At 38.1% G+C, this 13745-nt stretch overlaps 1 protein-coding gene across 2 annotated transcripts in view; it reads right to left on the bottom strand.

The window, feature by feature from the left end:
* WDR44 (WD repeat domain 44) overlaps positions 1-13262 on the bottom strand; it is an 88541-nt gene extending 75279 nt beyond the window's left edge. For both annotated transcript variants that reach the window (XM_061136953.1, XM_061136954.1), the window contains exon 1: positions 12794-13262. In XM_061136953.1, the coding sequence (XP_060992936.1) occupies positions 12794-12870 (77 nt within the window). In that variant the 5' untranslated portion in view covers positions 12871-13262. The remainder of the gene's footprint in view (positions 1-12793) is intronic.
* Between the last annotated feature and the right edge of the window lie 483 nt (positions 13263-13745).

Genomic DNA, 13745 nt, shown 5'->3' with positions numbered 1-13745 from the left:
CATTTGAAACTGTCCTCATGTTAAAAATGAACTTAACCTATATAGGTCAAATAAAGATCAGCAGTCAACTTTCTGGATAAATATCAATTAAAATTATGTTGTCATTAAAAAGGGATTAGGTTACTGTATTTACAAAGTCATTTTAAGGACAGGCTTCACTTTATAAAGGGGATATTAGAAATATTTCAGATACTTTTCAGTATTTTTCAATCAAGAAAACTAATGAACCTTCTACGATATGAGGTAGAACCTGCTTTTCAAATCTGTCTCAACATCTTCCCACAACCTGAAGCACAAATAGCTCCTAGATTTGAATGGCAATCAATACAAGTGTGCATTAAGAACACATACAGATTAGATTCCCCAAATAGAAGCCAGCTGCATTCCCTTCACTGTCTTACTGCAAAATCCGCATTTTGAAATCAGGTATAGACATGGCTGACTACTGCAGGAGTCTAACTTGTTTTTCCCAGCTTCAGCAAGTGGTTTCTCTCTAGGCAATCACTGGATCACCTTTTCCAACTTTTAAACTCAAATCTTCATCACTCATGCACTAAGGCTTTAGGATAATCAGTGCTTAAGTCCACTTTAAAAAAGAACATGGAACTTCTGTAATTTCAAAGAGGCAGATCCCATAAGCCATTCTACCTCTAGTTTCTCACCCTTTATCTATAGACAGATCCTTCTGCCTTTGGGGTTTGGTGTTTCTCTTACCTCTTACCTGAGAGTTATCTGAAAACAAAACAAAACAAAACCTGTAAGCCTTCTGAGAATAGGGCGGAAGGAATGTGCAGACTAAACCTGGCACCTGCTTCAGAGTCAACTAAATAACTAGGAACTCAAAGACCCACTACACAAAATCTAAGAATGATCTCACATTTAACATCCCCATTTCTAGACTTCTGGATGAAATTGGGCAACACAGAAAAATGGTCTAACAAGGTCTTCTTTTCTTTTTCTGTCAGTAAAAGGACTCGTTTTTTATTTTAGGTTCTGAGGAAAAAAAGTAGTTGGCTCTGAAGAAGCCTCTTGTCAGGTTGCAAAATTCCTGACAGACTCTTAAGGAGGTTAAAAAGAGTAATGACACGGAAGGAAGGAGTATAGAGTGAGTCAGTGAAACGAAAGCTGGTGGCTTGGCAAACACTTTTCTTATAAAAAGGTGACTACCAAGGGCTTTGTGGAGAATTGCCCCATAGCTTGATTTTGTTTTTATCTACCTTTTTTTGCCTTTGCCATCAGGAAAATATAAAAGTAGGATGAGCTTAAGCAGTACATCAACGAACTGAATCAAGCAGAGCAAAGAACAGCTCAACTGTACAAAGGTTTGGGATTCTAAGGTCCTTGAGGTAAAAAGGAGATAAGCATAGATAAGGCCCTAGCTAGCCATTAAAATAAGCAGGTAATTAAAGGGTTTTGATTTCCAAAGCCCAGCAAGCTGAAATACGAAGATCTGATGGCAAACTAAGACCAACACAAAAGTGCTCAGTCTAAATTAGTAATCGGAAAGGTTCTGGTGCTCACAAAACACTGACATGAGGATTTCTTCCCACTTAGGCCAGGAAAGAGAAAAACAAAAACAAAGTAAAAATCAAAATAAAAAACAAAACCAAACTTCAAGTTGAACAAGAACAGTTCAAATTTAGAGAATAATATACTGGGTTTTATTTTTTTTTTAAATCTTGCTCTAAGTGCATAGTTTTTAAAAATTTGTTCACTGGAATGAAAATGTATACACTGATGCATATACATCATTAATAAATGCATTTATTAGTTACATTCTTATGGCAAGTTTTACTAGATTATATGCTAAGCATAAAAGTCCCCATAGAAGGTTTCCCTTCATACATGGTAATACTGGCTTATTAACAAGATTAATAAAAAATGGAGAATATACTTATGACAGTTATCTAATAGGGAATTAACCAAATCCTCAAGATGTGAATTAATACTTTTAATATTCTTTGAAATGCCATTTTAAACTACTATGAAAGTCAAGAAGCAGAATATGTCTAAAACACCTAATGACTATTTTATCACTGATGTTAACAGAAAGAGATGGTGAAAAAGTTTGGCACAATGGTTCTATGTTTTCTGAAAGTGGGTTTTGTGGCAACATTTGTAAGTGATCTATAATGAAATCAAAGGAAACTTTATAATGAAATATAATTCCAGTCATATATACAGTATTTACAAACTTGAAGTGGACCTTAAGCAACTAAATATTGTCTAAAATGACAAGCTGATTTTTCGAAACTGATTTATGTAATTCATGTAGTTTTATGTCATATTTCTGAAAGAACAGCTTGATAATCTATTTATTGATAAAATAACAGAATAATCACTTCTCTAGGCCTACTCAAGAATTCTAAACTAAAAACATTCTATCCTGCACATTTACAACCATTCAATAAATACTCACATTCAAATAGTAACTCCAGGGTAGGGCAGCTATATCAACATTCCAAATTGTCAAACTGGGTTAGATAAAAGTCACATCTATTAATGATTTAAAATAATTTCTAGAAAATTGCAACAGAAACAGATGGCTAAATTTACGACTGTATGGAAAAAATCAATATTAATGCAATCGTGCTAAATCACTTTGTAACTTACTTCTTAGAAAGTAAACAAGATTTTTGTCTACAGGCCACTTTACAGAAGCTTTATCAAGTTAATGCGTTAATATGATTTTTAAGTTATCTAAAACATTCATTGGTGTACTAATCTTTTTTTTTGGTGTACTAATCTTAAAAAGTAAATGTCAATAACTTCTAATGTCATCCCACATAAAAATTAAGAGCACTAAAGAACCTGTCACAACTCCCCTTTTTAAAAAATGTAAATAAATCAATTATATTATCAATGAACTGATTATTCAGACTTTGATATTCTTTTTCTCCTTCTGAGTTCACTAGTTATCACCAAAGATTGGCAGAGGAACAAAAAAAATCAAACTAAATCACACACAAAACATTACTGTCATCTCTGATAAAAGATTTGATGGGAAAGGAAGTTGTAAACTAATGACTGAACTGAGGGTTTGGTGTAACTGGTAACATTTAATTATTCATATTCTCCCTCAATATTATGAATAATAGAAAACTGGACATACTTCAGTAATTAAGCATTTTAGTTTATAAATTCCACTTTTACAATTTATCTGAATTTCTACTTCTGCATTCTTTAATGAAGATGTATTTAAAGCTTGATAAAATATTCTAGAAAAATCTCAAATTACCTAGAATGCTTACCTATATAAAACAATCTGTAGGCCAAGTTTACTATTAAAAATATTATTCATCCTTATTTCCACTTTAAATAGTAATTACTGAGAATGTAATTTTTCTAATTAGCTACTGGAATGCATTTTTCCCATTAATTTGATAGCCAAAATGTTTGACCAGCTGGAAAATATTAAAAACCACCACATGCATTCATTGTGACTGCTAGAAAACACCTCTGAAGAGGAAGGTGGGGGCGGGGAGAAACATTGTGTTTCCAATTAGTGACTTGTAGCTAAAAATATGAACCAGAGTTATACTGCAAAAAAAAAGGGGGGGGGGGGTAATGTGGTCTAAACAACTAACAACAACCTACAAAACAATTACAGAAAAGAAAAATCTGGGATCAAGACTTTTTGATGGAGCACAGAAGTCCAAATCAGCAGTGTCTCACATCTTGAGGAGTTTTCCCTTAGAACACAGAAAGAACATAGAAAGAACAAAGAACATACCCTTTGAAGTGTAGTAGCAGTGTCTGGGATTCCAGCTTTTTCAGGAGCAAGGTCATTTTCTGACCTAGCTACCATAGCATAATCAATTTCTTTAAAGCATAAAAAGAAAAGCATTTAAAATACTGCTTTTTGATGTTTTCAAGAGTGAATTATACACACCCAACTGGCAGGAGAGTCAGCCTCATCATTTTAATAATTCACATTTAAAACATATCATCGAAAAACATTTATAGCTTAGAAAGGTGAAGTGGGAGGGACCTAATGTTTTACATCTTCATTCAAAATCATCATCTAAGGATCACAAACTAGTGAAATTCCACTTTTGCTAGCTGATCCCTGTTCACCCTGAGCTGTTTTTTATTTGCAAAATTAACATAGTAACTGTCCTGTCTCACAAAAATTGTCCTATCTTACAGAATTGCAGGACAGTCAAAGAGATAATGTAAATAAAAATACTTTGAAAATTAATGTCCAACATTAATTGACGGTATGGCATTACCATTCTTTGCATGTTTAACAACATTCAGGACTATAATACTTCTTTATTATTGGGAATACATTCAATCCTGGGGGGGGGGGGAGTTGGTAACAAGAAATCGATATGATTGCAGGATAACTGGCAACACTTCCCAAGGCTTCACTGTTAACACAGTATTTACTGAATACAGAATGTCCCCAAGTTACAAAGGTCCTATAAATCTAAACCATCTTTGCCTTAGTCCCCTCCATTTCTTCCCTTCACTCTTACAGGAACCAGTGTGTATAGGAATGGGAAGTGGGAGTGAAGATTTGAGAGAAACCAGGAAGTTCAAAAGTACTGCTAGAAGAAATTAGGAAGGGAAGTGGAAAACCACAGAGTATCCCTATTGCTACCTAGGATAGGTGATGCTTTCGAACTGTGGTGTTGGAGAAGACTCTTGAGAGTCCCTCGGACTGCAAGGAGATCAAACCAGTCAATCCTAAAGAAAATCAGTCCTGAATATTCATTGGAAGGACCGATGCTGAAGCTCCAATACTTTGGCCACCAGATACGAAGAGCTGCCTCATTGGAAAAGACCCTGATTCTGGGAAAGAAAGAGGGCAGGAGGAAACGGGGACAATAAAGGATGAGATGGTTGGATGCCATCACCGACTCGATGGACATGAGTTTGAGCAAGCTCTGGGAGATGGTGAAGGACAGGGAAGCCTGGCATTCTGCAGTCCATGGGGTCGCAAAGAGTCAGACACGAATGAGTGACTGAACAACAACAACACATCAACTGCAGACGTCTCTCTACCTAGGAAAATAAGGCAAAGGTTAAAAGTTAACAAACAGGAGCTTTGACCTGGGATACAAGAGGTATAGCAAAGTTCACTTAAAGGAAAAAAGACTGATCTCGGTAACTAGCTTTAATCTCTAAAGCCAATCCAATAAAGATAAAATGCCAATTGCATAATACTGACAAACCCACTCACTTTCACTCACAAAGGTACTAGTTTTATCAAGCTACCTATTCCTTCTGCTCACCTATCTTCCACTAATCCAATGCTCCACTGTACCTGTGACACTAACCAATCCCACTTACCAATGCATCTGCTATAACCAATCTTTCCCTTATTCATCCCCAAAGACCCACCCATTCATTATATTTCATCCACCACTGTTTCTTCTCAGTTGTTAAAGAAGAATAAATTATTACACTGGGGAATCTCTGTACTAATACCTTGAGGTAAGCTAGGAAGGAGAAAGCTGAGGGTGAATAGGGTAGAACTGGGGCTGAGTAGAAATGTTCAAACCACCTTTCATTTGGGTAGATAAGCATATTTTAAAAGAGTGATTTTTTTTTAAAACCACACAAATTGTTAATAGTACTGCTAATAACTAGAAAAATAATTTCCTCGGTCTCCCAGTTTAAATAAAGACGTTTAGAAACAAATTTAAAAGAGGACTATGGATATTAAGTTCATCCATGGCTAGTCTTTCCAGTTCAAGAGTGATGCCAGAAAGAACACTTTTACCTCTTCTCTTGATCCTAATTAGTAACCAGGATGCCTGCTTCTGAGAAAATGGGTTTGAATACAGCTCTATATTCTATTTATTGGTTCTCTAAAGAGTTTGACCTGTGGTTCATAAGAATGCCCACGGTTCAATGAGTTTGTACTGGAGCAGTCTACTACAATTAGTAGTGGTCAAGTACATTTTATACAGGTATGGCTGGCTCTGTATAGGCTGCCTACTGGAAAACATTACAGTTTTCTGTCAGTCATTTCCAAAATCTTTATGGTTCATCCTTGGCCTTTAAAAAAAAATTCTTATCCTCCCCTCCCCCTTTATTTAAAAAATTTTAAGGATTAGGGTCCTGTGGATGAAGTAAAACCTTTTCTGCTCAGTAGCCTATTTGTGCAATTAAAATAAAGTTCTCCTTGGGGCATCATCAGAATTTAGTAACCAGAGTTTTGAATAGGATAAACTAATCTTAAAAGGCTTTAAACTCTTAAACCATTCAAATGATTTAAAAATAAAAATTCAAGCCAGGAAATTTTAATTTAATCATTTCACAAACTCACAAGCTTACTACATAATATTCTAACTCAGAAAGATAAACATTTCTTGAAAAGTACACAAAGTATCTTAAGAGAAATTCTACTCTGATTTTTAAAAACACATTACTTATGTTATTGTTATATATAGAAACACATGCCAAAATTGGCTAAAGCATTAAAAGATTAATCACCTCAGTTAAACTGAAAGATTAATTAGGCATATTTAGAAAGACTAATCAGGCATATATTTATTACTACACCATATAATATTAACAAGCATGAGCACCAAAACAAATATTAACATAAACATTATATAAACTACTATATGAACTACCAGTTTATATATCCTAAATATTTATTCAACATTCTTATTTTTAGCAAGACAAACGTGTTTGTAACTTAACTATTTTAGTTATTTGAATTCTGAGGTTTTTACGACATTTTAAAAAATAGAACATAATAAAGATCCGTACAACTATTCAATCTTTACGTTTCTTTTCCCATTTATCAAAGGCTGCAAAAGAAAGATAACCTTTCCTATTAAACTTTTAAACTGTTTTCCCAAGTTAGAATGAAAAGTCCAAACATTCTTTCTACTATCTACAGAAATAATTTTAGGTAGAAGCCAGATTATTTATTTGTGAGTTGATGAATCAAGGTACTTTTAAGTCACTTCAGCTAGCTGGTGATGACATAGGGTCTAAAGTCATATTTGTATATATTTCTTTTTTTCGTCAGTTTTTTTTTCCATTTATTTTTTATTAGTTGGAGGCTAATTACTTTACCATTTAAGAAATATATACAAATATGTATTTGTATATATTTCCTAAATTTCAAGATCGAGTGACCATTTAAGAAATAAATAAATGGTCACTCGATCTTGAAATTTATTCTAGCTGATATGACAAATGGATGGCCATTGGATGCCAGTGATGTAATGCATTCAATCTTCAAGACAATGACTAACAATGGAACTGATAAAATTAGCATGAGAGAAATATTGCCTAAACATGTTCCTGTTAAATTCTGTATGTTTAAAATGTTTGGAGACAAAAGGGTTTTGTGAACTTAAAACCAATTGACCCTAATGGAATGCCAAGCTGAAACTGTCAGACAGCTGCAGTTGGTAATAAAATGTTAAGATCTGAAGGGCTTTAGCAGAACCTGATTATATGGTAATCCTAGTATCTGAGAAGGCAAAAGAGCTAGAAAAATAACTGATAGGCTGGTTGCTATAGTAACCAAGATAAATTTGTATACGGACTGGGGAAAAAATATTGGGGTTGCCATCAGGTACGAGGCCCACATTATGTCTTATGCGGTTTTTCCACAATTTTGAATCACGAGATGACAGACTAATACAAAGGCTGCTCAGTCTGAAATAAGAGAACAGATAAGATTCCACTCTGAAGAGTAAGGAAAGCACCCAATTAAAGGTTTAGCTTGTTAGCAGAGTAATATCTGACAGCAAGGGTGGAACAAACCTTGTGAAAGTTTGTAGAAATTAGCTTAGCTATGGGTAGAAAACAAAAATGTAGGTTAATTAGCAATTCAAGTTAAATATCAGTAGGGCATCATAAAGTACCTACAATTTTTATTACTTTAAATTTTGTTTGAGTTAATTCTTATAGACTATTAATCTCTCACAGAAAGGGTTGTTTAATTCACTGTGTAGGTGCATATCTAAAACAATACTAAATACTGTGATTTGTCTGATCTCAGTTATCCATGTCCCAGTAAGCAGTCTGAGAACCTGGTCTCTTTCTCTCGGCTTGGGGGGCTTCCTTCACCACCTACTCCCTCACCATCACCACCACCACCACCACCCTGTCCACCACCTACATACCGCAGGAAGTAATTACCAGAATTGCAGGCAGAGTTTGAGGAGGAAACAGCCTCTTCAAGGTGTTTGCCTGGCAAATTCACCTGACTTTGTAAAATCTAAACAATGAACTAAAAAGAACACAAGGACTGTCATGTACTGTGAAGGTTATACAGGTCTCAAATAACAACAATTAGAAGTTACTTTTTGTTCTGTAGGATCATCACTAAACTGTCAACATCCTAAAACTATCTAGGCTTTCAACATTTTTAAAGATCAAATTTTATCTACCCTATTTTTTGAAGTAGGTTATCCCAAGAACAGAATAAAGTTTTCAGTTTATAAGAGTTTGTACAGATTCAAATTGAGTCCCCAAACTGCAGTGCTGCTTCGGACTGTCCTACTTCCCTGAGTCACCAAACTGACAGCTGGAGGCCACTAAATTTAGAGCCTGAATTCACTAATTAATATGTAAAAGGTCCCCTCCTACCTCTACATGATGGTACATGGTGTGACAAAAAAGCATATGTAAATATATTTCTATAAATCCACAAAGCCAATGGCAATCAAATATAATCCATAATTCATCTATGCTTCCAGGCCAACCCATGAACAGCCATTTTTAATAAGGCTGTTAAATAACAGCTTATCTTTAATAGGGCTGTTAAATAACCCATATCACGCAAATAATTTTTAACTGAAATGCATCAATTTTCAATTCAGAGAGAAATGTTTCTGAAGTCTAAGTGAAAAACTGAGTTTTCAACAAAGGCAGTTAGGCAACTTTTTATTTTTTAGACCAAACAACTCTTTGGGACAGTTTGATCTCAGTTCTTATGACTTAAAAATCAAGATTTGGGTTATTACTCCAATCTAAAATAATAGACTGCAACCGACTCTAAACTAACAAAACAAAACAAATAACCATCCCTGTTCATATAATAACTGTTCTGTCACCGTTTTTTCACCCAGACTTGAAGAAAATTAGTGGGCAAAAGTGAGGATCCTAGAACATTTCATGTCCTCTGACAGCAAGACATGAAAGAAACAGAATCATGGTAGATGTAGTTGACTACCTCAGGAGTCCCACTAACAGAGTATGTGCCAGAAACCTACAGCAGGGATAACTGCCAATACTTTCCTTCCTTCTACAGACAAGGCATCATGGTATAAATGAGGAATCAGGAGACTTGGGTTCTAGTTCTGAGTTTGCTGCTAATCAGCAATGTGTCACTTCCCCTCTCTAAGCATAGTTTCTCTTTCAGTTAAATGGAAGGGCTGGGCCAAATGATCTTCTGTCCCTTCCTACTCTAAAAATTTTGCCATTTCTTCCAATAAACAAATAAAGAATGCTCAAAACATCACGTTTGTTTTTACAACATGTTCTCAGTGCCAGCCTTTAGTATGTGTATGCATAATCCACACAAAATAGCACAAACATTCATTTCACATATAATTTATCCAGTAAATATCTAATTTCAAATCTACAGGTCTTAAATCATGTACCAAATACCATCAAGTCTGTTAAACTCTCCTCAAATTAAAGATGAGGAAATGAAATGACTCATAGTCCAGGGCCTTTTTGTACTATACCAAACTTCCTCCTCCCTTTCCTGCTTTATCAAAAGATAGCATGATAGCAGAAGATAATTCTAGACAGTGAAACTGATCTGGATTCAAGTCCTAACTTTGCCATTAGTTTGCTGTGGCACCTTGGACAAGTCACTTTCTTTTCTCTGGGCTTTGGCTTTCACATTTTACATGAAGGAGTTAAACTAGATGTCCCTTCCAGCTGTAACATGCTATGATCTTATAACAGCCCTATATGACAAAACAAAATACACATTCTTGAAAGAGAAAGTGGGAATTTCTAGTCAAGAGAACTGAAGTTTTGGCTGCTAGTTTTAAATATATGCATCAGTTCAATTTAGCAAGTTGGTCCTAAAGCATTTGACTCAAGTATCTCTTGGAGGAAGTCACCTTGAATACACACACACACACACACACACACACACACAGCACACACCCAGTATGGGGCAGCTATGATGTACTAGAAAAAAAATACTGGAGTAGGAGTCCAAAGAAATGGTTTCAAATCCCAGCTGTCACTTACAAGCTGTGTCCCCTAGGCCAACTTAGTAACCTCTCTGAGAAAAGAATAAGGAAATCTGACCTAAAATATCAATCAAAATAAAGCACTGTAACTGTGATGTATATGCAAAGCTGGACAAGTGGAGATGATCTGCCACTGTGGAAAAGTAGCTGCATTCAAATCAAGTCTTCCTATAAAAAACTGGGCTGATTTTTAACTTTATTAACTCTGATTTCAAAGAGTAGAAGAACAAAGCTGAAGACACCATTGGAAAAGAAGAAAGAAATCAGTTTTAGGAAATGGATTGTTTATCTGGATTCTGCTAATTACCAAAACATATGAGATAACTCTCAACAGCCTACTCAGTTTACTACACTCTAGTGAAATGTTCTGTGTACTCTAGAACATGCAATGCAAGGAATATTTCTTAAAGTGCCCAAACCGGGTCAGTTAACCTCTTAGACTGCAGGTGGTGTAAATCTCCGAGTGTATCTCAAGGGACAGAAGATAATTCTAATAACTGATATCTGATGGTACCATATGTTTTCACAAATCAAGATTTCTCACTCATTTCTAGGTTGTTAGTTACCCAGCCAAGTTTCCTCACAGTACCTTATGCAAATAACAAAAACTGTCACAAAGGACAGAGGGCAAGTTAATAATGCCCACCTTATGCAGTCCTCTCAGTACTGCTAGTTTTTTTCAGATTAAATTCTCCAGTTGAGTTTAATTTCCTTTGAAATCCCCTCAATAATGCAGGATGGAGCCTTGAAATTCACAGACTGACAGTTTTACCCATAGAGCTCAACATCCTCAATATTTGGGCAGATTAGAGTTAAAATCAGAAGGCTGGGTCCTAAGAGATGTTTTTACTTTTCACCTAGCATATCAAAGGATCAAAGTGCTTGAGAAGTTTATTATCCCAGGAGGGAAGAAGTGACTAGCAATTCTATCAAAATGACTCATTCAGTTTAGATAAGTTAAATAAATCCAAAGTTGTGCATACTTCCTCCCAAAGTAAGCACCCTGTGAAGTTAAATTTGCTAATTACAAGAAAGGAAGGAGAAGGGAATGAACACTGGAGTTCTTTCTGCCAGGTACTGGACTATTAGGCAGTTTACACAGGTCCTGATGTAGCTGTTCTTCACAATTAAATATTACATTCATTGAAAAGAAACAATATTCATACAGCTCTAAATTTATTAAATCATGATTACTTTAAGGGGAATACCAGGAAGGCAAAATTTAATTTCAGAGGACTTCAATATACTTGGAAATCCAAGTCAATTTTCTATCCTCTACCATCTAGCTGTGAATTTGTTTCATATATTGAACTTGAAGGAGATTCAATGCCATCTCTAGATTGGCCATTGCCACCTTCAAATCCCATACTAGTGATTTGAAGGTTGGTGGAAACACACTCATTAACGACCTATCAACGTACATTTTCTCTGCTTTTGTTGCTGTAACTTTTGGGGTACATATTTTATATATATATATATATGGGGTACATATATGTATAATACCTATTCAGTTTTAGAACGACTTCTAGAATGTACAAATAACATTAATTTGCATTAAGGTATTTCTTCCACGGGTAAGCTTGCAAATTGAAGGCAGCTGACTTCTGGAACCATATTAGTGACTTTTACAGTAACATGACAAATTTTACCCATTTTCAAGTTCTTATAGCACGAAAATGTATTTCACTGCCTCTAGTGCCACACAAGACCAGTAGAAGAGTTCGGTGAACTCGCTTTAAACATTATTCCAACTTGGAAGAGTCGGGAGTGGGTCAGTAGAAGTCCCAGGCAAGCGAAGTATTCCAACTACTGTAGTTCCTACTCAGAATCTCCCTATTAATCACCACTAAAACATTTTGCAGAAACAGATAGAGCACAAAGCTGTGGCTCTCCTTCCAACCACAGATTACTCAGCACTTGTTTGTATCGCTGTAGCCGGTTGTACACATTTCTGTATGGCAACTCTTTTAAGACCGCAGTCTCGCTAATGGTAAAGGACCTCGTCTTCGATTTCCTCTGCCTCACGGCAAGGTGCTATTTTAATAAAACACCGTGGATCTAGAGTACATCAGCTAGAGGACTCTCCTAAGTAAACACCCAGTCTTCCCCCTCCCCGCGCCCCGCTCCTTTTCTTTTTGTACAACCAAAAGAGGACGGCAAAGAGGGAGAAGTAGAGACACCTCTGAATCGGATAGGTAAGCTAGCGGCAAAAGAAGAAGAAAACAACAACCAGCACTGCAATTTCTCCTGTTACCGCTCCTTTCATCTATGGCCCCCAAGGCCAAAACGGATGTTTCAAGGTAAGCTCTGAAACCCTCAAATACACATCTCCGGCTCTCGAGCTCATAAACTGTCCCACCTCGCAGAAAGCTGGACAAGAGAAAGAGGCTCCGAGAGAAGCCCGGGGACTGTTTACCAGGGCCAAGTGGGGGGTTTGCCCGAGGTGGGCGATCGCCCTCCCCCGAACTCACTCTGAAGTAGCCGAGGGAGACGCAGAGGGGCTGCGGCGGCGGGACCTGGAAGGGGTGTAGGGGGGAAGGCACAGGGGAAGCCGGGAGACGGGGACGCCTGGCTTCTGGGCCAGGGCTCCGGTTACTCACCCGATAGGGTCGCCGCCCTCTAGGTGCACATCTTCAGGGGCATCAAAGAATTCCTCCGTGTCGCTTTCCGACGCCATTTATAGGACACACCCGCGGGTGAGGGGGCCGGCGCCGCCTGGAGGGAGGGTGACTCTCGTCTCCTCCACGTCGTCCTCCACCCCGGCGAACCGTGGGGAGGTGGGTCCCGGGAGGATGAGGAGGGAGCAGACGATCTGAAGAGAGGAGCTGGACAGGGGGCCGCCGGCAACTGTCGGACTGAGGCAATAACCAGCAGAGCGGCCGTCTGAGGAGGCGGCGGTGGATCCAGGGACTGTTGCTGCCGCCGCTCCCGGCGATAGGTGTGTGAGGAGAGCGAAAGAGGCGGTGGCTCGCCTCAGTGGGGGAGGGCGGGCGCGCGGACGGCGGCAGCTCGGATATCTCCCGCAGCAGCAATTACAGCTGCTGGGAGAGCTAGTTGCCCGCAAAACACGGACGCGCACCTACCCTCGCGAGATTTCGGGAGGGGCCGGTGAGGCGTGGGCGGGGCGAAGAGGAGGCGGGGGCGGTTCCTGAGAGGCAGAGCTCTGATTTTTTGCACTCGAGAAGCCTATCAAGACGGCGCAAGCGCCGTTGAGGGCGTTAGGTGAGGGCCGGAAGTAGCGGAGAAGGGTGGGGATGCGTGTTCTGAGGGGAGGAGTCTAGAGCTTACGCCTGACCGGCGCGGTCCCCAGACTTTGTGGGAACGCGCCCGATGTAGGTGGGGTCCGGCAGAGTGTCCCATCCACTAACTCTGCAATTCTAAAAAGAGGCATCTTTAGAGGGGTGATTTGGAGTCTGCTTTTTTTCTTATGAGGAAATGGTGTCGGGATAAGTTGGCATTGTGGTTTAAATTTTCGTCGATTTAATTTATCCAAGCCCAGATTCCCAAACCCTAGGGAGTAGGCGGGTCCACCTCCTCTAGCGTTATGGGGCA

The sequence above is a fragment of the Dama dama genome, chromosome X (assembly GCF_033118175.1).
Source record: "Dama dama isolate Ldn47 chromosome X, ASM3311817v1, whole genome shotgun sequence".
NCBI classification, from domain to species: Eukaryota; Metazoa; Chordata; class Mammalia; order Artiodactyla; family Cervidae; genus Dama; species Dama dama.
The sequence above is the reverse complement of the archived record's forward strand: the minus strand, read 5'-3'. Positions and strand labels throughout refer to the sequence as shown.